At 43.2% G+C, this 26,497-nt stretch overlaps 1 protein-coding gene across 1 annotated transcript in view; it reads left to right on the top strand.

The window, feature by feature from the left end:
• The window catches only part of LOC119161392 (nose resistant to fluoxetine protein 6), a 121,475-nt gene extending 97,825 nt beyond the window's left edge, over positions 1 to 23,650 (top strand). The window contains exons 7-13 of the mRNA XM_075876626.1: positions 1,631 to 1,729; positions 3,390 to 3,645; positions 5,796 to 5,875; positions 5,958 to 6,080; positions 9,315 to 9,622; positions 12,827 to 12,969; positions 22,103 to 23,650. Coding sequence (XP_075732741.1) covers positions 1,631 to 1,729; positions 3,390 to 3,645; positions 5,796 to 5,875; positions 5,958 to 6,080; positions 9,315 to 9,622; positions 12,827 to 12,969; positions 22,103 to 22,354 — 1,261 coding nt within the window. The 3' untranslated portion in view covers positions 22,355 to 23,650. The remainder of the gene's footprint in view (positions 1 to 1,630; positions 1,730 to 3,389; positions 3,646 to 5,795; positions 5,876 to 5,957; positions 6,081 to 9,314; positions 9,623 to 12,826; positions 12,970 to 22,102) is intronic.
• The last annotated feature ends 2,847 nt before the right edge of the window (positions 23,651 to 26,497 follow it).

Below are 26,497 nucleotides of genomic sequence, written 5' to 3'. Positions count from 1 at the left end.
GCAAGGGGAAGTAATGCGCGAACTTTTCACTTGAGGTATCAACCCTCATTCATTGCACTTTTGTTCACGAACAATGCTACGCAAAATGGTAATGAATTTCGCGCGCACAGGCGTAGGATGAATGTCCCACTAGACTCTGCTTGTACAAAGTTTGCTGGTGAAGAGTCTTGCATTGAAGAAAGGATTCCCTTCAGGCGCGTTTACACTAGAGAGACAGGACGCCGATTTTGGTCACCGGGCTGTCTTTAGGAGTGTCTTCTCTCTTGTCGTGGGCCTATGTACACTGCAAAGATACTAGCAGTCCACGGGTGGTCTCTTGACTACCCCGCCCGTGCTTTGTCGTGCTCACAGTCTTTCGTTTGGAGGCACACGCAGCGACACCGACTGAACTTGCACACCTGCACCTCATTTTCAATCATGCTCCCCGCTCTGTCATTGTCCCTCTCTGGCTACGCGGCACAGCCCCTGTCATAATCCATGGTAACGAGGGACGAGGATGGGGAACACTATGAAAGCGAAGAAAAGACTTCCGGTGGGTGCTCGAGCTGCCTATTCAGACGCCGTGGAAGCCTCGGAGAGGGCATTGTTAACTCCCCCAATATTGCCCCCTTCGTGGTCGTTTAAAGCAAAGACATGGTGTAAATTTTCGCTCAGCCGCCGGTCTCCCGAAGACACGCCGAGAACAAGTATGTGGATGCATTTTGCTGGTGTTTTCGGTCTCTCATCATGTTACACTACGATGAAATTCTGTCTTTTGAGGCGTCGTCGTCGTCGTCGGCCTAGTGTGACTATGTGGTCTGGGGAATTCGTCGTAGGGCGACACGTCGGCCGATGGTTTGCGTCTGCCTCGTGTCTTCATCGGGGTCACGTCAGTGTCGTGTCGCTCTAATGCAAACGCGCCTGGCGAACCCTACTCAAGCCCGTAAACTGCTCTTTGAAGTATTCTCCACTCTGTGGACTAGCTCACTGAGATTAGTGAATTAAAATGTAAAGTTATGGAATTGATTTTTCCTTGATGCAGTAGATCTCTGCTTACCACCACGCCCACACTTCAGGTAAAACCCCTCCTACGTACGGGGGTCTTGTGAAAAATAAAAAAACTTGGCGGTAATGGGATAAGTACTGTCCTAAATATAACTTATTACTATAACTTTATCATACCCAGTCCACCTAAATAAGTAACGGTTGCTTTATATTCATGCTAAGATTCCATAGTCTTATCAGGAGATATGATGTGCTGGAGTGAATGTCTCATATTGTCTCACATTTCCTTTGCTGAGGCGTCAGTGTGCGGTGATTAAAAAAGACTTACAAAGGAATTCCGCTACATGGCACCAATGAAGTGTTACAGCTCACTAAAGAATTATAATACGACTAGGTACTTGCTTCGTGGGCAGATAGTGTCAGTGCTTTAAAAATGTTGCTTTTGAAAACGCGCCACTGGAGACCATACCACCTGCTGATCCCTTCGTAGTTACAATCGAGAACGGTGAAGCCATGTGCATATGGATCGCATTTTCTAGATTGCGTGAGTTAATGAGGCCATTACTCACCTAATAACTATGCTCGAAAGCGAGATAAGCTGTACGCTGAGTGATACCGCTTTCGCCTTTCCTTACAATACTTCCAGCGGATTCCTACTGAGCTTTAACATCGCTACGCACTTGAGGAAAAGAAGGGGAGGCCTCTGGCTACCGGTCACCTTACTCCTCGTAAGAAGATACATAAGGTAAGTACATCTTAACGGTGCCTTAAGCTAAATGCTATCTTAATGCTGCTGCCATCGGGCCAATGCTTAACAAGAGAGAAAATCTTATTAGCGGAGAGAAGGTGTTGTTCTCCTACAGTTACGTTTCTTTTCTCTCGGTAAAGTTCAGTGATGGCACAAGTGCTATAATCAAAGCCATGACAAAGAGAAGAAGGAGAAAGGAAAGGGAAAAAAAAGGCCGAAGGTGGCATGGGGGGGGGGGGGCAGGCCACCGTCAATCAAATAGGCGTGCTCATGGCGTTTTCTAAGTGACTAACGTGCTCCGCTGAAGGGGTTTCCGTTCGTGGCAGCATCGGGCACTTGGCTAAGTTTATCAATAAAAGACTAGGCTGAAGTACATATTCAACAACCCAAAGCATTCTTGAATACTTTCCACTTCTTGGTATTATTATTATTATTATTATTATTATTATTATTATTATTATTATTATTATTATTATTATTACATTATAGTTGTTGTGTATTGGTACAAAATGAGTTTGAAGACCGAGAACGCATCGCCAAGTAATGCAACCGACGACTATGCAATAAATGCAGATTTTTCTGTACTTTACATTCCATGCTAGTATAGACCACCTAAATTTACTTGTTTCACTTCTTAAGCAACTTGTTTATCTGTTGATGCGCGAATTTTTTTCAATTTATTTGCAAATAACTTGTGATAGGGACTAAAACCACCACCGAGCAATACAAAAGCGTACTTTCTGCTCCAAAGATCAGTAGGAAGAAATGTTGTGTAAGGAGCAGGCAAGAAACAAAAATGAAGACCCAGTAATAGACATGCTGAAAGCAACGATGGCGCACGCAACGTTTGTCATTCGCGTTTAGCCAAGATTATATACGTGTCCTTTACACGTGAATAGCATCGGTTAGCATGACAGGTTCTTGATGAGTGAGCTACCTAGCTGTAACGTCCCTCGCATAACGACCCCAGAAACATCGAATACGACGTTTCTAGTAGAGTGCGACGTCACTGTTTACATTTTTTTCGGGCAGTATTGATGCCGCCGAAATAGTGAGAACCGCGACGTTTGAGGGTTTATGTTACTGACCCTTAACGACCCGGCCATCGACCAACGTTGACAAAATAGTAATAGTTATGCAACATCAGGCAAATCATTTCCCTTTAGTTGAAACTTGAAAAGCGGTATAACGTTTGTATGAAGTCCTACGTGGCGTTTTGGCTCCAGTGATTTGATGATCTCCGTTAAGGTGCTTTTGGGGAACGCAAACACTCAGTACCGAGGCCCGATGCCTTTAATCACGACGCTAGGAGCGGATGCCGCAATATACAACACGATTCTTTTATAAATATCAAGCATGCAAGAAAGCGCGTTGAAAGGCTGGGCACACTTTCACAGGGCTGGCGTGATGTCACCCGGAGTCACCATTAAGCTATTCGTATGGAGAATTATAATAGACAGCATTCCACTGTTGCAATGTGGTCTCTCCGTCAAGTTCTTCATGCGTTAGTGGAACGTGACAGGGGCATACAGTGCTTCATTTCTCCTCAAGTGCAATGTGTTTAAAAGTGCCGTTATTACGCTGTGAACGGACACCACAACGGGAACATCTCAGTGGGCACTGAACTTGTCGAGGCTGGCTTGTTCCTCTCTCGCAGGTTGACGGCGCCTCTCATGTTCGTGATCGGGGTATGGCTGCTCGTGCCCCTGGTGGTTGACGGGCCGCTTGCCAAAGAACACCACCCGTCCATATTCGCCACTTGCACCCGCAACTGGTGGCGGGCGCTCATACACATCAACAACTGGAGTGACCTGCTCGACATGGCAAGGGCGCCTTCGTGCTCTCTGGGCCACTGTTTGCGGGGTTCTTACTTCCGCGTATCGCATTCGTGTTATGCCCCTCGCATGGACACTGTCAATTTTTACTGAGTGCCACTATTTCACTATCTGCTGCTTTGCATTTTCCCAGGCATTATTTAACTCCCTGAAGTTAGTAACATCCCGTCGCGAATTTCCTCTAGCCTTATTAAGTCATGTTCACAATAGGATGGTGCGCAAATGTGAACGTCTGCAATTTTCGATGACGGGATATAAGCGAAAAATTTGAGGACGATCTTCGAAGGAAGCACCTGTGTTAAAGTGAATGTATAAAAATGGTCAGCTTGAACAAATGTCATCCACATAAGCCAGACTGCCCTTAGCGTGTTGAAACGTCACCAAAAAACCGTAACTCTCGCGACTTCGGTTTCCAGTCCTCATACCTCTGTGTAAAATCTACTAGCCATTAGCTCAACATGAATCTTCATCAACTTCAACGAGGTCTACGTTGAAGTTGATTAAGACCGATATTCGTATGAATTTCATGAAGATTGATACTTAAATGAAGTTCCTCACAGTCTTACACTTCACGAACAACTAACATCACAACTTGCCGAACTAAAGCAACCATTGCTCCTCCCTAACTATGCTTTTAGGCAACATTTATTCACCCATTTACATAATGCACGTTGATTCCTTGCTGATTCCAAAGATTGTACAGAAGGCTTTTAGTGGTGCTATTGCCGCCGTCACCTTGGGGTATTGGTGCAGCAAGCAATCGCTCAAAGAAACGGGACAAAACGGTAAAGTCGTTCTGTGCTAAGCAAGAAGTCATTAACAGTGATACACAGCTAACAAACATAAAAACTGGTCCTGTTCATAACGCAATATCATGTTAGTGCAATAATACGATGCGCTGACGTCACTACATCATCTTTGAGTGTTTTAATGGTGTGAAAATGAGTTTGTAACCTCAAGTGAATGTAATGCTCGATCTCATAACAGCGTGTGAAGCCACCCGAGATGTCAAGTGATTTGAGCCGGACGTGCAACATATATTGCAATTTCGTGTTTTAACTTGTACCAGAGCGTTGATGTGGTTGCTTGAGTAAAGAACAGCGCTCTTTTTATTAAGTTAGTGTGAAGAAAATAGCTCCAACTTGCAACGTAAAAAGGACAATAAACTTTGGTGCGAACAGGGAATTAAATTATACAAGAGTTCCTTTGAGTAATTCACGGGTAGTGACCCAAGCTATTCGTGTACAATCTATATTAACAGGTCAGAACATCCAAGTACAAAAAGACCCTTGACGCAAAGTGACATTTTTATCCCTGCACTTCCATCGATGCAGCCATTTAACTGTTTTATAGCTGATTCAGCATTGCTAATACGGATATGAAAAGTAATAACTATGTGTCTTGTCTGTTATCATGGTTCGAGCTCGAATGAGTTACAAGAATGTATTCGTATAGTACACTCCTAAATAAAAGCAGTGCTACTTACTAACTTTGAGGTAGTAAATTGTTGCCACAACATTCAGTATGTAAGTATAATAACTGCAAATAGTAGACCACAGATGTTCACTACCTTAGAAGCAACCAAAGGTAGTAAATGTATGTGGTCTACTAACCGTTGTTACTAGTAACTACTTATGTAGTTAATGATGTGACAACAATCCACTGACTCTAAGTTAGTAGGTAGTACTGCCTTTTTTTTCAAGAATGTAAGTTTCACTGCTTTCGAGTATGCCTCAATAAGGACAGCTTAGCAATGTGCACTGCCGGGCCTTTTGATAAGGTGTACCATGCAAGATGCAGAACCAGAGCGCCATCCTATATGTCCACTTTGTTCTCCCTAAACAAGAATGCAAATATACTGGTTCAACGTTAGTCTCAGACATTAATATTGTTTCAGTGGTCCACCTTGTGTAAAGTGTTAGCATGAATTTTTCTTTTTAATGAACTAATAGTTATTAGCCAGAAATTTTTACTATAGTTATCTTCGCATCTCTGCTCATATAGTTTCTTCTTTGGTTTTTTGATGTTGGCCTTGTATAATTTTCAGTTTCAGCTACGCGTCTTGATTTCTTTGTCACTGTGTACTAACAACGAAGGTACGTAAAGAATTAAAAATATTGCCTAATTTACGCGCTGTCCAAATATCCAGCATTTTTTTTTGTTTTATGCCTTCTTTCTCAACGTGTCCCCTCCTCCTTCACATATGAGCTTCCGATTCCGCTATGCAGTGCCTCCAGCACAGCTGGTATGTAAGCGTCGACTGGCAAATCTACATGTTCATCTGGATCATTCCTGTCGTCATGTTGAGGTAAACGCAACGTACCATCTCATCGCTGCTCACGGACACTAAATGAACAGAGACATGCAGCGTATATATGCTTTCTTTACAGCCACCCGAGGATAGGCTTGCTGTGCGCGGGGGCCCTGGCAATCGGCTCGTCAGCGGCAGTCACTGTCAACGCTTACATGTACTCCTATCAACCGCTACCCTTGTACGGCCAGCCACAGCTCGAGTAAGCAGCCATCGGTATCACGCTTTTCTAGAGAAACTCTTCGATTATCGTGTCACTGTTGGAAACAAAAAACAACAGCTGCGTCTGAAAGTGAGCATAGCTGCAGGCAACGCAATGGTGTTTTTTCCGGTAGTGTATAACGTAGCAACCGAAGTACATGAAGAAGGCTATATTGTGAGTTCTGCCTCAAGGATGCCTTGAGGATGCCTCAAGGATATTGTGAGTTCTGCCTCAAGGACTACACCAGCCTTCACTCTTCGTAATGTGTGTACCCACATATTTGAGTTACGTAAATTCATCACTGTTTGTCTCATTAAGGTTCATTTTGCCGACGCACCATACAGGCTTGTTCCAGTGAGGTAAATGGCCTTGTACTACCAATATCACATTGAAGGGGGGGAGGGAAGGTCCTGTCTGCCCTCTATATTTTATTTCTTATACATTTTAGTGAGATGTTACAGGCTTCTAAAATAGCGGACAACTTCATAAACGAGACCATTTATGGCTGAGTAAAAATTATTCAATATTATTCAATTATTCAATGCACTCAATGTCTACAAAGCATACCATACGGAGTGTTGTGGCTCGAGTGAGTTGATTATGTATGAACTTATCTTGTATTAGCGCGGCACATAAGAAAACAAAAAAGGAAAAGACAATACAGACGTCAAAAAACGTGTGCGCTAAGCTTTGGAAGCTTAGCGCCTGCCTTTTTTCACGTCTGTGTCGTCTTTTTCAATTTTCTTCTCATATGTGCCGCACAAATGCGACCTAAGTTCAAATACTACCAGGAACCATTGTTTTTCGGCGCTCATGTTTGTCTTTTACAATTGTATTTAAAGTGACTCAGTGGAACTTTTTTAGCAAGGTCATAAAACATTGCCGATGGGTAGTTGAGGCTCTTGAGAACACGCAAGCCAAATAATACAGTGCAGCTCGCGGCCTGGAATTTGCAATCCATTCTCTAAGACAGCTAAAAACAGTTTCCTCTTCTAAATGCGAAGCATTTCTTAGCGAAGTTCAGCGAGTTTGATCGTATCTATCTATCTATCTATCTATCTATCTATCTATCTATCTATCTATCTATCTATCTATCTATCTATCTATCTATCTATCTATCTATCTATCTATCTATCTATCTATCTATCTATCTATCTATCTGTCTGTCTGTCTGTCTGTCTGTCTGTCTGTCTGTCTGTCTGTCTGTGTGTCTGTCAGTCTGTCTGTCTGTCTGTCTGTCTGTCTGTCTGTCTGTCTGTCTGTCTGTCTGTCTGTCTGTCTGTCTGTCTGTATGGCCGCTTACGGTTTTTAGCTCTCCTAGCCGTTTGGACAAGCCATACCTATACCAATGACTTAACAAGACTTTATGACAAGTATAAGTGGCTAGTTATAATATGACAATTCTGACATGCATGTCATGACTGTCATAATTTACATCTCATGGTCTTGCTGCTCCATAGGTGGTTTCGCGCTCCGCAGGGGTGGTTTAGTGGCTAAGGTACTCGGCTGCTGACCCGAAGGTCGCGTGATCGAATCCTGGCTGCGGCACCTGGATTATAAATAGAGGCGAAAATGCTGTAGGCCCGTGTACTCAGATTTGGGTGCAGGTCTCTCATAATCATATGGTGGTTTTGGGACATTAAACCCTACATATCAATCAATGAGGTGGTTTAATTCTGATGACTTATGGCAAAACTGGTATGGTATGACAGGACTGCATGGTGAGCATAAGTGACAGGCCCTCACGAGAAAATCATGTCATGCGTGTCATGTAACTCATCACTACATGCCACGCTCATGATGCGCTCGCGGTCGTTCCGCTAGCTTCACATATACCAAATTTGGTTTTACGTGACGTGAATGGACGACTAGCGGTATTGCTAGGCTCGAAGATATACGTGACATGGAAGTAATGTATGGCAAAATTTACGTCCGCCTCGTAACGTTGTGCGAATTTTTATGTGACAATTCAACTTTCCTCTTTCTTGCTTCGCATATCATCGATTCCCACTGTATGGCATACTTTACGGCATAATTTACGCCCGCCTCGTAACGATGTGCTGGTTTTATTAAAATTCAACCTTCCTTATTGGTGCTTCGCATATCATCGATTCCCACTGTTCGGTAGATCTACCTTTTTTTTTTTTTACTGATGATGCCATAAACCCAAATGACCGCGCCGTAAACCAAACATCCACGGTCACAGGCTTATTTGAGCATCATGAGCTGCATAGTTACCAAGCCCACCGCAGAATGCTGCCACCTGCCTGCAAGCTCAGTCGTGATCACTCTAAAAGCAGGTCATGCGTTCGTGAGAAAAAAAATGTGATCGAAGTCGTGACCAGCCCTAACAAAGGAATGCGTGTTTTTGCCCCTTTGTAATTTCTCTTACAGCGTAGCCTTCAGCGCCCCCCTATGCGAAAAAAGCAAAAAGCGCTTCAAGTGTGCTATAGCTTTCTGTGATAATGCTCGCACGTGACGAGTTCTATGATATGTGGGGTTTAACGTCCCAAAACCACTACATGATTATGAGAGACGCCGTAGTGGAGGGCTCCGGAAATTTAGACCACCTGGGGTTCTTTAACGTGCACCCAAATCTGAGCACACGGGCCTACAACATTTCCGCCTCCATCGGAAATGCAGCCGCCGCAGCCGGGATTCGAACCCGCGCCCTTCGGGTCAGCAGCCGAGTACCTTAGCCACTAGACCACCGCGGCGGGGCCGTGACGAGTTCTATAAAAATGCAGAAGTTGATTGGCGAGGTAATACGCTTTTCTAAAGATGCCACTCGACGACTATTTACATATGCGTATTAGATAAATTGTGTTTGACGCCCTTCAACTTGTAACGTACCCCCGCCCGCCAGAGATAGCGTAGCATAAAATTTTCGAGCAAGCTATATCCCGTTTCGTCTGAGAACACAGCCTACAGATAGATGTTCCAAGCTGTCGTAGTCCTTGCAGCCTAAATAGCTACCTGCTAGGTTAAAAGCGTCGTGCACCAACAAAGCGGAAATTCAAATTCGGACTGGAGTCCGCGCTCCGTAAACTCCTGTTCTGTTTGTGCGGCCGGACAATCACGTTTGTCGCATGCGAAACTCTTACGTGCAAGCTACTGATAGGTATTCCTTAAGGAACTTTTTTTAGTGCTGGCGTGTTGAGTCTGCACTTTAGTGCCGCGCTGTTTTTTGTAGTTATCATGCATGTATTTACTTTTCAATCACCGCGTTTACAGCAAGACACTGGACATGATGAAATTCATCTATTACCGGCCGTACGTCCACGTGACTTCGTACGCCGTGGGCATCATGCTGGGCTACGCAGTGAGCGCGCACGTCGGCCTGAAGCTTCCCCGCTGGGCGCGTGCCGCTCTCTGGACGATGTCCACGATGCTGGCGCTGCTAGTTGTCTTCGGTCCCTTCAAGTGGCTGCGTGGTGACTCTTGGCTGGGCGCTGACGCAGTTGCTTACGCCGGCTTAAGCAAACTGGCCTGGGCGCTGTCACTCTCCTGGGTCGTCTTCGCCTGCGCTTCGGGTCGCGGAGGTGAGCAAGGCAGTGCACGCGCCACGTTGCTGTGTGTTTGTGTACGTGTGTGTGTGTGTGTGTGTGTGTGTGTGTGTGTGTGTGTGTGTGTGTGTGTGTGTGTGTGTGTGTGTGTGTGTGTGTGTGTGTGAGTGCGTGTGTGTGCGTGCGTGCGTGCGATCAGAGTACCGAACCAAAAAAACTTTGATGATTTCGAATGAAGAAGCAGTTAGTACAGGACGAAGACGAGAGGACGCAAACACGGCGCGGTGTTTAAATCTGCTAGCCATAGCGTCGTTAAGGCACACCTGTACACGTATTCTCTGAATAATTCCTATCTGTCTCTCGAAGTCCATCACTTATTTGGGTGAATGCTGACTTCACTCATCCAAGGAAACAGAACTAGTCGTACCCTCCACTAAGAACCTTGAAGACAGGTTTGTTTTTAATATGGTTGCTTTTTGTCGCAAACCCCAACCAAACCGGAGGCTTTTGAAGACAAAAGCCCTTCCAGCAGAATATGTGGCTAGCGTCGCAGATGATAGTGTTCCTGTGGGGACAGCTATTGCCTATTATTTACCGAAATCTAAACTGCGCAGCGCCGTGTTTGTGTCCTCTCTGTCCTGTTCTAGCAGACAAAGAGACAGACAAACATTTTTATTTTGGTCTTGAGAGGCAAGGAATCGGGCCAATTGGGTTTGTCTCCACACAGCGGTTGGCTAGTTACATGTCGGAGCAGACAGGCCTCCCCTCTCCGCACATTGACGGGCCCTCTGGACAGCCTGAAGCTGGACGTCTTGTCTAGGATCTGTAATTGCCATCGCCCAGTCTTCTGCTCTTTCAAATCCTGTAACGCAGAGCACTGCCAGAGCATGTGACATAGAGACCAATATTGACCACGATCTTAGCAAAGTAGTTCAACTTCCGGATGAATCATGCTCAGAAAAGCCCAAGAGGAGTAAGACCCCATCTGATCTGGAGCGTTCGGAGTGGCCTTGCTAGGGATCTGAGGAGCTTATAATTTTCTGACACTGTGTCTTTATTCGAATCAATATGCACCAACCAGTCTAATTCGAGACGCTAATGCGCTATTTGCTACTTTTACATGCCACCCTGTGAAGCACTGGTGGGAGTTTTACGGAAACATTTATAGAATAGAGAGACAGAGGTAAAGGAAATACATGGGATTAACCACAGGAAGACTCCGGTCTGTATACCCTGAACTTGGGAAGGGGAAAAGAGGTGTATAAGAATGAAAGGAAGAAGAGTCTGAGATGGCAGGGAAAAAATTATAGGATATAAAATGAAAAAAATATTAAAGTTTCGCAATGAGTTAAACTGTGGGTTGTACTTAACCTGGTGGGCATTAAACTACACACAGGATTAAGCGCATTACGACAAAATACAAATGGTCTACATTACATCAATAGCAAATTGGATAAATGCTTCGGAAAACTGGTCTGCAATTTACTATCGTGGTTCAAGTGAAAAGGTACATCTTAAAGTAAAAGCCCTACATGTCTTATAAACCAAGAGAAGCGACCATCGGTGTTGCTTTCTGAAAAACGACGCAAGACATCACGTGATTGGAGATTACGACTTGAGGACGCCACAGACAACAAAAATTTGTAACGTCGTTACGGCGCCGTCGTGGCGTCACTACGACGTCCTAGGATGACAGAAGGTGATGACGTCATCAGACGGTAGTGAAATGCGAGCGGGTGTGCCGAAAGTTCTAATATTGGCGGCAGTTAAAAGCCACGTGAGGTGTAGTGAGCTTCAAGGGTTAGCTGCAAGTATTGAGAGATCACCTGAGAAGAAAAACAAGAAAGTTGCTAGCAGTTTACCAACGCAGTCAGTTTGGTGCCACTCACACAATTCTAAAGCTTTGCTTATTTGTTAAATGCGAAGCATTTCTTAGTGAACTTCGGCGAGTTTGACACTATCTATCTATCTATCTATCTATCTATCTATCTATCTATCTATCTATCTATCTATCTATCTATCTATCTATCTATCTATCTATCTATCTATCTATCTATCTATCTATCTATCTATCTATCTATCTATCTATCTATCTATCTATCTATCTATCTATCTATCTTCTTCCTGGCCACCTAAGACTTTGAGCGCTCCTGGCCGTTTCCATAAAGATACCTATGCCAAAATTGGTGTGCCATAACATCCATGTGTGACGAGCATAACAAACTATTCATAACAAGAAAATTATAAAATTTATGCCATGAATGTTATGAATTATATTCACGGTCTTGCTGCCCTTGCAGTGGTTTCGTTCACATGATATATTGCAAGACTGGTATGGTATTGCATGACTGCATGGCGAATATAAGGGACCCACCCTAACGTGGAAATCATTGCATGCACGTCATGTAAGTCATGAATAGACGCCACGCTCACGGTGCACTCGCGGTCGTTTTGCTAGCTTCACATATACCAAATTTGGTATTATGGGATGTGAATAGATGCTGAAGGTATATGAGTGGTGCAAACATGATAATCATGAGATGCGTGTCATGTAAGAACATGGCTATTTGCCATGCTAATGATGCGCTCACGGCCGTTTCGCTAGCGTCATGTATAACAAATTTCGCGTTACGTGAAGTGAATGGACGACGAAGGTACATGACACATCCAAAGACGATATTCATGACATGCGTGTCTTGTAAAACATGTCTACATGCTACGCTCATAGCATGTTCGCGGCTGTTTTGCTAGCTTCCTATATACCGAATTTGGTAGTACTTGACGTGAATAGACGACGAACACAAATGGCAGGCGCAAACATGATACTCATGACATGGAAGTGATGTATTGCATAAATTACGTCCACCTCGTAGCGTTGAGCTGATTTTAAAGTGACATATCAACCTTTGTCATGCGTGCATTGCATATCATCGATTCCCACAGCGCGTGGGATCAGCCAATTTTTTTGCAGCTTACATGTTGCTTGAAGACCAAAAATAGTGAATGTTGCTGTGCTATTTATTCGATTTTCTTGCTTATCTAAAGTGATGTTATTTGTTGTTCAACAATAAAAATGCTATTCGTAATACCGCTTCTGTTTGACTTGGCTACAAATTCGGTGATAAAATGAAATGCCAATAGCTACGTTTCGCTACACTCAACTTCAGTTCTAGCTTGTTTTCAAGTATGGACAACAGCAACCATGACCGACGGGTGTACTGAGTCAGCTCTTGTACGCAGGTTTCGTCAGCAGATTTCTCTCCTGGAAGCCTCTGATTCCGCTGAGCAGGCTTTCGTACGGCGCCTACCTTATCCACTCACCACTGTACCTCATACGAGCCGGCATCATGCGAGAACGATTGTCTCTGCAGCACTTCAATCTGGTACGTTAAAAAGAGTGGTAATTTATTACAAGTTGTCCGTGTTAGAAACAAAATATCTAACGATGTCAGAGGTATACACTCAACGTGAATACCGCATATAAGTATATACATGGGCGGGTGCCACTTTCTTCAAAGCTTTGCCACAGCTTTGTTTATACATGCAGTGTACGGGAACCAGATCACACACGAACTCTTGCATAGTGTCGGAACTTTACGTGGTTTATCTGAAATTGACTTAATATTAGTACGAGGGCAATGACGTCAACCGGCCGTTCTCAGTGAATCTCTAGCGTCACTGCTACTACTAAGCAACATAACGTTTTGCGCAGCTAACTTCACGCTTTGCTACTTGAAGTACGATATGCCTGCGGCATCACAAAGTCTTCGGAATGGTACTATCGGTGTCGAGTGAAACACTAACACCCAAGCGCGTGCCTCAAGTATTGCCAGTGATGTAAAGAGCACGTCTTTCACTCATCAACTTTCACAGGCGCGAACGTTTGTTTTGACAGCCCTGCACTATCACTAGGTGCAATATTTTAACTTCGGTTTTAGTAATGATATCTCTACGAGAAAAAAAATTGGTTCATCCCTCCATCATAGGAATTGGTATACAACGAATGTAAAACGTCTGTTCACAGAAGTAGTTTAGTTCTTATTGCACATTGATATAAGAGATGGCGTTGATGAAAACATTTTATTATGCAGCTTTTATAATGTCCATATGGTGTTTGACAGCTAAAACATTGCTTTTCGTATCCACGTTGATGATTATCAATACATCTCCACCCCAACGACAAACGTCCACAAATAGTGATTGATTAATAAATAAGCATTTTCTAGTGATAATGCATGCCTGTGGTAGCTGTAGTAGTTAACGGTTAGAGCGCAACCAAAGAACGTTGTGTAACAGCCATAAGGAAGAGCGTGACTGATTGTACGCCCCGCTTGGGCTAAGGCCACCAAGTCAAGGTATGTTATAGTTATTGAACGCCACTCTTCGATCAGTGGGAAACGCAACTCGTGTTGTGCCTTGCCTGGTTGCCTGCCACGAGTTTTCGCGTGGCGAGCATACACTGGGAACGTGGAGTCACATCCTGGCGAACCAGGTGCATTGCTCTATGCTTCGCAGAACTATTTTTGTCATGAATGGATGCTATGAGCCACGGTGACGCTTTAGGTAAGCTCGCCACCTGGAAGCGTGTTAAGGAATTGACAAAATTCTCCTCTTTCTATTCGAAACGCATCAGATATAACGGACGCGTAATAACGACGCGTTGAAGGAAATAATGCTAATTTTCACGGTAGTGATGCATTATTACACTTTGTCAAGAGTACTGTGAGAGGGAAGTCGTAGATATGAAAGGCGCATTTTTAAAGGCTGCGAAGTGTGCGACAGTGGCGCAGTGGATAGCGTGCCAGGCAGCTGTGGTCACCGACCGAGAGGTCGTAGGTTCAAATTCCGTGGACGCATTTCAGTCGAGATCCTGTCGACTGGAATGAACTAGCCACGACGGTCTTTCTATTTTTCTGAGCTTGTTATTTTAGACATCATTTCCATGGTGCAAGTACGTCACGGAAGTCTTGGTGGACCCCGGCATAAAACACTTTTGTGTTGAAAATAGACACTTTTGTTGGGCATACGGTGACGATGCGTACGCTGTGAAAATTACGTTGCGTACGCTGCAAGTGAAGCGTGATGACTCCTCTAGTTTAACGTACCTTGATGCGTTTCACTCCACTAGATAAGTCGTATTCGAGATGCAAGGGTTTGGAATGCTTATCAGCGCCATTCACGCTACAAGTATGCTATGTCCCATTGATAACGTGGCCTCTGTGATCTGCACGAAAAGTATCCCAACAGCCAGGGTAAGGGCCACCAGTGCATACAAGTCAGGCCGTGGCGTTCACTGAATGTGCACGTTCACCTTTGTTGCTTTGCTCTTCCCTTAGTGCAGGGTCACAAACCGGATGCTCCAATTTCTGGTTAACCTCCCTGCATTTTTCTCATTTGATTCTCTCTGTCCCCCTTGAACTGATTTGGGTGCACGTTAAAGAACCCCAAGTGGTCAAAATTTCCGAAGCCCTCTACTACGGCGTCTCTCATAATCGTATGGTGGTTTTGGGACGTTAAGCCCCACATATCTATCTCTCTTGAACTTGGCTGCTCAATGCGTCTGATCGGACACGGCCACACTGGATCGACCCAAGCGTTCTATCCAGCGCTGCAACAAATGAGGCTTAGCGTACTCTGAAGCAAGTGCTCGCGTTCCAGATATTCATGGCCTTACGATAACTACAGGCACATTTAAGGAGTGAAAGCTCACACAACGTCGAAGGCGTGCTATGTTACACCATGAATAAAAGTACGTATCAAGGTGCCGTTTTATTTACGGGTTCATTCGCCAAGAGGCTTGGCAGTGAAAGACGTTCCCGCACACACCCTATCGAAGGCGATGCTTGAGGATTTTCGTGAGACGCCAGGCAATTTTTTCTGAACCATCAGGATTCCTGGACCCACTGTTTGAATTTGCCTTGTCTGGCATGAAGACATCGCCTTTCATTGTGAGGTACACATGCCTTGCATCAGGTCCACCGTTGCTGTCTGCGTCGAACAGCACTGCTGCCGTCATATACTCTCGTTCTGATTTCTTAGAAGTCTCGCGAGAACGTAACATAGTAAGCGTTGCGTTACGAACGCAGCGTCTTGTTTCGGGCGTACGCGCACATATCTGGAACAGATATGTTACGTACTGCACATGCGCAGTTCTCTCCTGTGGCAGTGCTGCGTACGTGGGCTCGTTACGTACGCCCTTCTTAAAGTGTCGAATGTCAGAGTTTCACCACGATGACTGCGAAATCAAAATATTGGGATGTCACGCGACAAACGGCAACCAGATCGAAACTTTCTGCGTGTTGCTCAAGCATGAAGGACGGACGAAAGGAAGACGCATAGGACGAGTGCGTACTAACAACAATCACAGCTCGACACAAAGGACCCACGAATCATACGCACAGGTATACAGAAGATGAGCGTGAACTGAACAGTGTCGCAGTTGTTATTTCACTGTGTTTGAACAGCGTGCTTTTTTCTAACGGGGTCTCAGCAGCAAGTGAAATGACCTTTACGCGCTCTATAACCTAAACTCAATCGTTCTGGCGAAAGCAGATGAAGTACAAAGTAGACCACTGCACGGGTCGGTTATTTCGGCCCAACTCGGCCTGGCCCGACAACTTCATGCGACGGCCCTCTAGAGCCCGGCCCGGTGTTTTTAAATGCGGCCCGTACCCGGCCCGGGCCCGAATGGTCTGGGCCCGGCCCGGCCCGTTTCAGCCAGAATTCAACATTATCGAGAGACACTGCACACTCTTCGGTTGTTGTGAAGATTTCTTCCTCACACGTAACAATATTTTCTAGTGAGTGTTTTGTAACTTCTTTCTGTTTCACAACCCTGACTAGTAAACTGTGTACTTTCGGGTAATTGTGCCCGTAACACTTTTGCGAAATAATTGCAAGGAAATACAATGTATGATTGTCATATTTGGCTGCCTCGTGTACGTAGTGCTAACAACACAATCTTATTTTCGTCTTTCGAAGAATGACTACGAAGTATAATGCCCCCTTGAAGTAGAAAAAATGGCAGACATTTATAGTTCGAAGTTGCGTTTCATAGGACTACAATGTTCCTCCTTACATCCATTTAGAATTTTAGTCTACATAAATTGCATGTGAGCCTGGGCTGTTGAGTTGAGGTAACAGGTTTTCTGCAAACGTCATTTATTACGATACGCAATAAAAAACGCTCTAACTACTTATTAAAGGAATATACCAGACTTGGCCGCGTTACATAAATAAAATCGTTCTTGAGGACTCACCGGCTTCTACAACCTACACTATGTTTTCGCACTCAAAAGAAGAAAGTTATTTGACCCACCCTTCTTCCCAATGTTGCCATCAGTACACTTCCATAATCTGTGAAAGCCACCCACCTCCATTAGCAAGCAAGAAACTATCCTCATTATTCCCTGAAGATACCTACCTCGTCGTCTGTTTTGTGGCAGCCTTCGATCTTTGAAAGTGTTATGTTTTTGTGGGAAGACCTCTCCGGAGCCTTTATTGGTGCTCAGCGCAGTGCCGTCTACAACATGGCGTACATTCGAACAGTACAAGAACAAACAAGCCTTTACCTCACTACCTTTCTGCTCTTCAGAATGTGTAGCACGCAGTTTCCTACATCCTCCACCCCGACATTCTCCCTATCATTTACCTAATTTTCTCCGTAGTTAGCCTTTCACAGTTTTTATCATCCTTACACAAATCTTCACCTCAACAAGTAACGCTCAGCTACAATTTTCACGTTATTTCCACGAGTGTATAAAAGTCCTAAAATATTGTCTCTCAAAAATCTCGGCTTCAATTTACGAATATATATCTGTCTTGAGCGATACCTCCGTATCGGAATGTGAAACTCTTCGCCATGGGAGGATGGAAAGCCTTCAAAAATGCCTTAGCCTCAATGCCACTTCAAATATGTGCACTGCTCCAACTGCCACACCTTTAATGATGACAATATACGTGTTCACGATACATCTCACCCGGCAGTCACAGGCACAGCATTGTCGATACTGTTTACTTGAAGCAGCTTGGATCGGGACACACTGGCTTTTGGAAAGGTGCTGTAGCTGTTGAGCGAGCATTGACTCAAAGTCGCGTGCATGCATCACTATTACTGCACACTTGTTTAACACGTGGGTGTCGTCTTAGCGACCAAAACCGTTCACGTAGCTCATTGAGAGTGCCGTGAAGGCCACCATACCGACGGCGCCAATGCATGTCACTCGAATTGAGGTGTGCATAATACTGAAATTGCGGCAGACATTTAGGCCAGTTGCCGTCTTCTAAAGTTGTCGCGTTGTCGAGGGGGGAGCAGCTGACACCAAGAGTGTTTTTGTCTTCAACTTCCTCGTCAAGTTAGATATTAAGCGGTACTCTTCTGCTCCATTCGAAGAGGCGTCAAACACAGATGGGGTTCTTGTCGCACGCAGATTACTTCTTACGTTTTATGAGAGGCGACCTTCTCTGCATGTTCGTTTTTTTTCTTGTGTGGCCTAATACTTCTTACAGAAGGTTCAGCTGTTAATTTCTTCAAGGAAATGACAGCAGTGTCATGATCCTTCACTGATGGCCTTGCATGGTAGCGCAATTTTATTGTGACCATTTTGGAAATTGGTGGCTTGTTTGAACCATCTTTGTCACTGTACTATCTTGCTTCAGGAATGCCGTTCCTGCAACACCACTGGTATTGAGCTTCAAAATCCGTTGTGATCAGTAAGAGAAATCCTCCTCCTCATAGACAGGACGCAGAACGCAGATATGACTGCTCGCGTACTGTCCGCCTCACTTCTCGATGGATGATAGTGCTTGGAGAGGAGATAGTTCACCCTATTTTGCGTTATTGGTGATGAGCGGTCTGTTATTCGACTCTCAGCAGACTTCGCAGTTATTGATATTACTTTTCACAATTGCTCCGATTCAATCAGAAGACCTACTCCTGGTTCTACCTACTCCAGGAGACTACTCCTGGTGGAGGTGACGCTTAGGAAAACAACTGCATAATTTCTGCAGTGATTACTTCGTGAAGTTTATTCGTCTTTGAAGATTTATTGATATCACCGCAGTAAGTATGACAGTAATTACAGAAGTTTAAACATATTTTACACCAGTGGAAATAGCCAGCTGAATAGAATAAAGTTTTTCCTATGAATAGTCTATAGCAACTTTGAAATTTGGAAAGGCGGCCACTGGTAATCACTGCGAAACAATGAAATCTCGCTAACTAGCAGGCGAAACAGAATTCGACGCACTAAACAGCGAATCCACCATTCACTTCGAAAGCACCCTCAATTATATGTTAATTGTTTTAAATTGTATTAAAGGGTAATAGTTTTAATTCTTTATTACTGACGTATTTATTGTTTGTACACACCTGAAGATGCCTTCTGCCAAAGTTAAGCGAACGCCGCAGGTAGCATGCAGATGCCTCCTTTTTGTATTCTAAAGAAATAATATTGGACACATTTCTTGAAACACCTTGTATAATGAGATCTATGCTTGATACGGGCACGAATCAGGCCCCCACCCAACCCGAGCCCGGTCCGGGACCGATTCAACAATGCCTTACCCGGCCCGGCCCACGAGCCGTTCTTGGCCCGGGCGCAGGTTTTCAGGCTGGCAAGGGCCCGTGCAATGCTCTAGTACAAACTTCCCCCATTAAAAGATAAGCACAAGCAGACGTTACTTACTTTTTGCCCCGTAGGGCCGAGCAAAGTGCAGGTTACGAGGCAACAATGCTTCGTGACCAGTTAGCTTGGTGCGTGCAAAGAAAGCACGCGAAACGTGAAAAGAAGCCGTCTGACGGACCGCGAGCGCACTGCTATAGTGTTGCTATAGCCTTTCTTTACAACGCGGAAAAAATAACAGCCCTAAACGTATCGTACAAAAAACAATTTTGTTGGTAGTTTCTGAAAGTGCTCTACATCTCAGTGCTCATATTTTAGGTTTTCAGCCAATAATTCAAAATAGGTAAGTGAAAATATTTAATAATTAGTATGGGAGAAATAAAAAGAGCCTGAGTACCTACAGGCTAGTGCGAGTAGTAGGCGCTTGACTCAATTCGCCATTCGCCACTGAAGTGTCTTTCATTTTGAAATTATTGGCACAAGTTATGTGGAACACCCTGTATATATATATATATATATATATATATATATATATATATATATATATATATATATATATATATATATATATATATATATATATATATATATATATATATATATATGCGTAAAACATCATGACTAAGTCTGAATATCAAATATTAAGAAGTCATCAAATGATCATCATCGTACATAACCAGGCCAAGCATTCTACAATTCTATCAAATGAGCAAAAAAACAAAATAAAATGCAACCGTACAATGAAAAACAAATAGACATGTTTAACGTTTACCTCTTGCTAATTTCGGGTAGCTTTTGGTCTTGCGGGTGCGATGTGAATGCTGAATAGAGGTAATCATTAATCATGGGTAGTTTAGTAATGTATAAAGGATCTTCAAATACTCAGCGTGTAGACGAGAAGAGCGACTGGTGAGCTGAAAAATAGGAACATGAGAACTTGGTGAACACACACACACACAATATACATATATATATATATATATATATATATATATATATATATATATATATATATATATATATATATATAATATATATATATATATATATATATATATATATATATATATATATATATATATATATATATATATATATATATATATATATATATATATAAGAGAGAGAGAGAGAGAAAGAGAGATGGAGGAGGGAGGGAGAGATACGGGGTGGCAAAAAGCAGCCAAGTGTCCATATAGTAATTGCTGTCGCAATAAAATGAAAATAAAAAACTAAAAAATTAGACGAACAAAATTTCTCGCGACACCCTCGCCGGCCACCAGTCACAGCTGCAACACAAGTGAAAATATCGCTCTGCAGGGGGATCACGCAGTGCTGCAAACCATATGTGGGTAGACTGCCAATGGTGACTGGGTGGTGCGCAATGAACCACTGCTAATATTTGTTTACGCTCTTCGCTATTCGTGTTTAATTTGACGCCAATATGACATTACACAGAAAGGTTCGTTGTGTACGATGTTATAGGTTAAAGGGACCTTCCGACATTTTTTCAAGTAGCCATGGAATGAATTCACTAAAAGAGCTAAATTGCCTCACAATTTCACCACTACAGAAATTTTTTGAATCCCTCCAGTAGGGATTCGTCCAGTCCGTTCAGTACAGACTCTGTTCAATACAATTATTTTTCGCACGCTGTAATTGCATCCATCTTCTCTCGTCCCGACGAAAGCACTGGAAAATAAGCAGGGAGAGATGGTACGGGCAAATTAAATACGTCACGCGCGCCTGCTCACCTTGAGTACTCTCTGCTTTCGTTTTTCTTCGAATACGTGGTTTTTTCAGTCGCGGCCTCCTGCGGTGATTCATGTAACAACCGCGCGCGCCATGTTCAAATCAGCCAATGGCTGATAGAACGGCTGTGGTGCGTGATTTTCTAGCTTCTTCCGTTATTTGTCGAGAGAAAACAATTTTTAGTTGACTTTCAGAATTTATTCTGAATTCCAGGCCGCGTGTTGTGCTGTACTATTTGTCTCGCGCGTTCCTGGGAGCCTCTACTACCGATAGGCAGCTTTTTTTGACCAAGCTGAAAAAATAATGCAGGGGCCATTTAAGGTGGCTATTATTCATAAAATACGTATAATATAACATTCCTGATTAATGAACCAAAGGACATTTAAACAAACACGGTGACTTGACTTGATTTGGTGTAACACCTCGGTGGGCAACAATTCATTGTGAAATTGCGGGGCTTTAAGCGGTAGATGCTTTAAAAAACGGAGTACATAAATTGAACTGTCTGAGGTTTTGCTTCTCTCTTTCTAAAAAAAAAAAAGAAAGAGATGTGTGTCAACAATGCGCAATGATGCTGTTCTTTCCACAGTGTTTCTTTATTTACTGCATGAATGGTACCCAGTACCTCTTCGAGGCGTCCAGAGCGGTCCTAAGATATATTTATTTTGAAAACGCTCTCTTGTAAAAGCATTCCCACGTATTCCAAGCGAAAAGGTGTCCAGCGCCTTACGAGGAGTCAAGAGGTTCTCAGATATATTGAATCTGAAACGTTCTCTTGTGAGGCTCATTTCTTAACTATTGAAAAATTTCTCGAAAGAAAACACTGTCATTCTTATCTGCACCAGCGAAACGATCTAATTAAACTTTAACGCTTGTAGATATCAAAATTTTGATTTCGCGGCTGAAATTCTGATGCTTATAAATCCGTAACTCTGAACCAAGACCTATCCGGCATTTCTGTAATCTGCATGCGTTACAGCATCTTATCAATGCGTATGAACTAAGCCATTACGTTATTTCATTATAATCTTCACGAGGGTTTCAGATTACGGTTGTGGTGTGGACAAGGGTGTCGAAAGATCAGTTACCATATGGAACACGTCATTGAATGTGTGCTTCACCTTCCTGGCCCAACACGCAGGTAAAAGACTTCTTTGGATGCCTGACGATGTCATTCCTGATGGCTTATCTGCTGTACCTGGTGTGCGAAGCCCCTGTTGCGTCACTGGAAAAACTGCTGCTGGCACCCGCGACTCGCAGGATCCAGGCAGGGAACTCGCAGAAGGATGCCACGAGCGAAGTTTCGCACGGCGAACACGGCCGGGAACAGGTCTGCGTCACCGTCAGCTCTGCACAGCGTTACATTATCACCGAGACCAAGTGCCGCCTCTAAATATTTCTTTTTCTCTTGTTTTTTGAGCGCGTAAGAAAAAAGTCAGCTCTTTGAAATGCTCCAGCTGCCTCGTAAAGCAGGCAGCGGCGTCGTCCGGCCACGCTGGTGTGAACGCTGTCACCTTTCCCAGCGAGACTGATTGAGCCAGCTTTCACAACGACTAGCCTATGTACGTCCTCGTGTTTTGGGTACTTTTGCCCTACACTGGCTGCCTGCAACAGTGAAACGCCAGTGCTAAGCCTTACTTATCGTCTCTGTTTAGTTCGGTGCAAGCGACCAAAGGCGCTTATGCCTATTGTCGTATACGTCGAAAAAAAAAAAAATCTGGTGCGTTGGCAGCCACATTTTAATGCTTGCCGTTTGTGACTCTGGCGGCTTTGCTATTTCTGAATTCATTACCATTTTTGTACCCCGTTGGAGACAATTCATTCGAGGCCTTTACTTTTCTCAATTTTAAATTAATGCTAAAAGTTGAGAATAATTTTGCATTAGTTAAGCTGTTGTGCTTCTGTCACGGGAGAACCTGGTTTAAAATAATTGCGGATACTCAGGGGAAATAACGTGTTTTCTGAAGACCCGCTCATAATAAGACTGAAAGCCGATGTATAATGCTTGTCCGTCATGCTTAAGTACAGACGCTTCTGTGAGTGAACCGATAACAAAAAACAAAATACACAGCAATCTTGTTTGTGTTTGGTAGCGGTACTGCTTGATTGATGTGTAGAAAAAGTTCGCTGTGATTCCTTGCTTGGCAAGCAGGAGACACTGACATTCGAGAAACTAGAATCTTAGCAGAGCCCAAAAGACGTAAAAGAGAACGTTCGAGTGGTCAACCACTTTGTTGCACTCAGCTGGTGAGTCAGGGATAAGAGTTGTGCTTTGATTTGAATTATGATAATGCTGTAAAAGTAAATATGCTAGATATATCATCAAAAGACCACTGTAATTGTTCATTTGTGTGTATATAAAGCACCACTACCTCTTAGGTTCGGTTATGTATATCATAGTTCATTTGGCGCATCTGCTTTATTTCCCACCATTCATCAGTACACCGCGACAGACAAATCATGATCATGTGCCCTCGTAATCTCCTTCACCACCGTCTACAGCATTGAGAAGGTGCTGGCATTCGTGAAGCTGGACATCGGTATACCGCTTTATGGCACCTGCGTATGGCTCAATAGTCGCCACATACCGGAGCTTCGTCGTGCCAACTTTCTGGTCAATTTCACGTGACTTCTGGTCATATCGCATCTATCACAACTATTAAGGCGCGGAAGGATGGTGTACTCGCGAGGACCCATATATATATATATATATATATATATATATATATATATATATATATATATATATATATATATATATATATATATATATATATATATATATATATATATATATATATATAAACGCGATGAGCATTCCAGAATGTAGAAAGTGTGAAAGGGAGCGTGATATAATAAGTCATTCCGCGATAGATAGCTTGCACGTGACGTCACGGTCACAGCTCCATAACGTACTAGTACTAGTTTAGAAACATGGTGGCCATTGTGACGTTGAGGCAGCATAATAACATCACTCTTTACTTGCTTCGATTCCATAACGATGTGGCTAAAATGTTATTGACCTCTATATGTGTCAATAACTACAGAATTTGAAAGTGATATACGATCATAGAGTTTCCTAAATTTACAATAGAGGAAGCTATGGCGCTAGTGTCTATGGTAGCTACAACGCACCGCGCTTCAGCGAGCATGGGAATAATGGGTAGTACACGGATTTTTCTAATCTTCGTACTTCCGGCTTTATGTGTGTTCATGTGGCTTGAAGCTGTTTCTAACGAAACAAAAATGAACAAATGTTCAGCAGTTGCGCTTCACTACCCAAATTTTTTAGGCTTACCATTTCAAAGCGGGCTACGAAAATCAAAAGGGTTCGTTCTTTCCTTCGAACAAAATCGAAATACAGCAATAAATGAAGCCACTAGTGCGAATCGGCGCACGCAAGTACGAAGACGAGGCAAATTTGTGTACTGCCCTTCATTCCCCTGGTCGCTGAACGATCGCAGCGCCACCGTCCCCTCTAGTTCATTTTAGAAACTCTATGTGTACGATAACATTTTCGTGTGACGTCACAACCCTTGCGTTGGCCATTTGGCTAACCAACATGGTGGTTTCAGTGACGTCAGTGCGAGCTATCTATGCACCCATGTACATATGTGCCGAGGAGAGAGCTCAGACATAACAGGTTTTTCATCATCCTTGCGATCAAGCTTAGGTGAATGTATAAAACAGCAGACATTGAGTGACGTCGAAACAAACGGGAAGTCCATCTGTGATTTGTAAGCATTCGATAATACCTTGCCAATAGTTTCACGCGCCGAACTAGCAGACTTTTTATTACGTTTGCTTCGCATTCGTTTCCGTCCTTGTTTTTTTTTTCTTGTTTTTTCTCGACATGTTACTAGATCTCAACCCGCCGCGTGAACAGCGCGAAAAGATTTGATTTATAATCTAGAAAGCTTTGTCGATGCTGAAGCGAATGCGAAGCCATGCTTACACTTGTTACTTCTCGCACTGTAGAATCGGCAGCTTCACCAGAAATGCCTACTTAGTTAAGCTTATAGCCTTAGTATATTTCCGCTTATACATACTTCAGCTTATAGTCTTAGTAGTATTAAATATTTTGGATAGAGTTAGTGTCATCTGAAGCGAAGAGCACTCACGCAGTTGAAGTCACTTGTTTTTGTTTCTTCGTTGTGATAGTTTACTCACAGAGCTAGAATAAATTTGACAATTCCTCTTTTCATAGTTTTTTGAACAGCTCTTATTCTTACAGTAACGCATGCCGTGTTTCCTTTTGTTTTGTTTTCGTAAATTTAATTTTATTTTGAAAATGGGGACAGACTATATTGTCCGTCGTTGCGTGGTGTTCGTCCACCTTTGGCGCCGGGAGGAGAAAACGAAATGAAGACAAGAGGCATTTCATAGCGCATAGATTTACTTACTTGCAAGCATATGTTTCTGTGACAACTATTCCGCAATCGCACAGTTGAGTTTCACACAGTTCTCCCAAAATGTTTCATTGAAAACATTCTTTCTTGTACTTTCCGTCGTCACTTCGGCTTGTGTATATACCTTGTAAATATTTGGCTGCATACTGTAACACACCCTTTTTATTCAAGACTGTTATCTAATTAAATATATTTTTTTCTGTGATTGAGTCTTTTGTGCCATTTTCTTCTTGAATTTGTTTTCCTGGTATGTCTTCCACCGAAGTGAACCGGTAGGTTCCTACCTGAGAGGGTAAGATGGGTAAGAACGACTGAGATAGCATGAGTGCTTGGAACAAAAAAATAGTTCGACTAGTTGATTTATCAGTCAACTCTATGTCTCATTGACGTCAAAATGACAACCCAGTCAATGAAAACTGGTTCTGAGTGAATTTTTTTCAAACGCGGTCCTCGTTTTCAAAACATGGTCACATTAACCAGCTTGAAAAAGTCATAAACCTCATCATGTGCGCTGTCACTCGTCAAAACAATAGCTAAGTGCTCAGAATAACAGGAGGGAGAGAAAAATTACATAAAAGCAAAAGACAGATAAGTTAACCTGGTAGGAGAACGGGTTTGCTACCAAGTACAAGGGCTGAAAAACAAGACATTGAAATAGCTGATAACACAGCACTACTTGGCTAGTTCTAGTTCATTTGCAACTTCCCATCAATAAATTTGTCGCTGATGGTTCGTCAATTCGGGCAAGGTGGCGTGGCACAAAATATGTCATCAAACAAGAGATGTGAAAGAAATTATGTATGTACAACAGCACAAGACGCAAAGCCTTGGTACTTGAAGCCCAAGCTAGCTGCCAGGGATAAGAAATATAGCAGAATAAACATCTATAACCGGAATAGGCATGTGCGTGCTGACAAAATGCATGCATTGCTTAACATATTAGAAAGAAATGCTTGAAAAATCCTCCACCAGCATCCTTGGAAGGCGCACACCTTTCAGAGTGGACTGCTTTCGATGAGGGTGGTTCCAAATGTGGATGAAAATTTCAAATGGTCAGCTTTGAATGTAAGTGAGATACAGTTTGAAAATTGCCAAAAAAAAACGGGGACGACGTTAATATGACGGGA

The sequence above is a fragment of the Rhipicephalus microplus genome, chromosome X (assembly GCF_043290135.1).
Source record: "Rhipicephalus microplus isolate Deutch F79 chromosome X, USDA_Rmic, whole genome shotgun sequence".
Classification (NCBI taxonomy): domain Eukaryota; kingdom Metazoa; phylum Arthropoda; class Arachnida; order Ixodida; family Ixodidae; genus Rhipicephalus; species Rhipicephalus microplus.
This window is presented reverse-complemented; position numbering and strand designations above follow the sequence as displayed.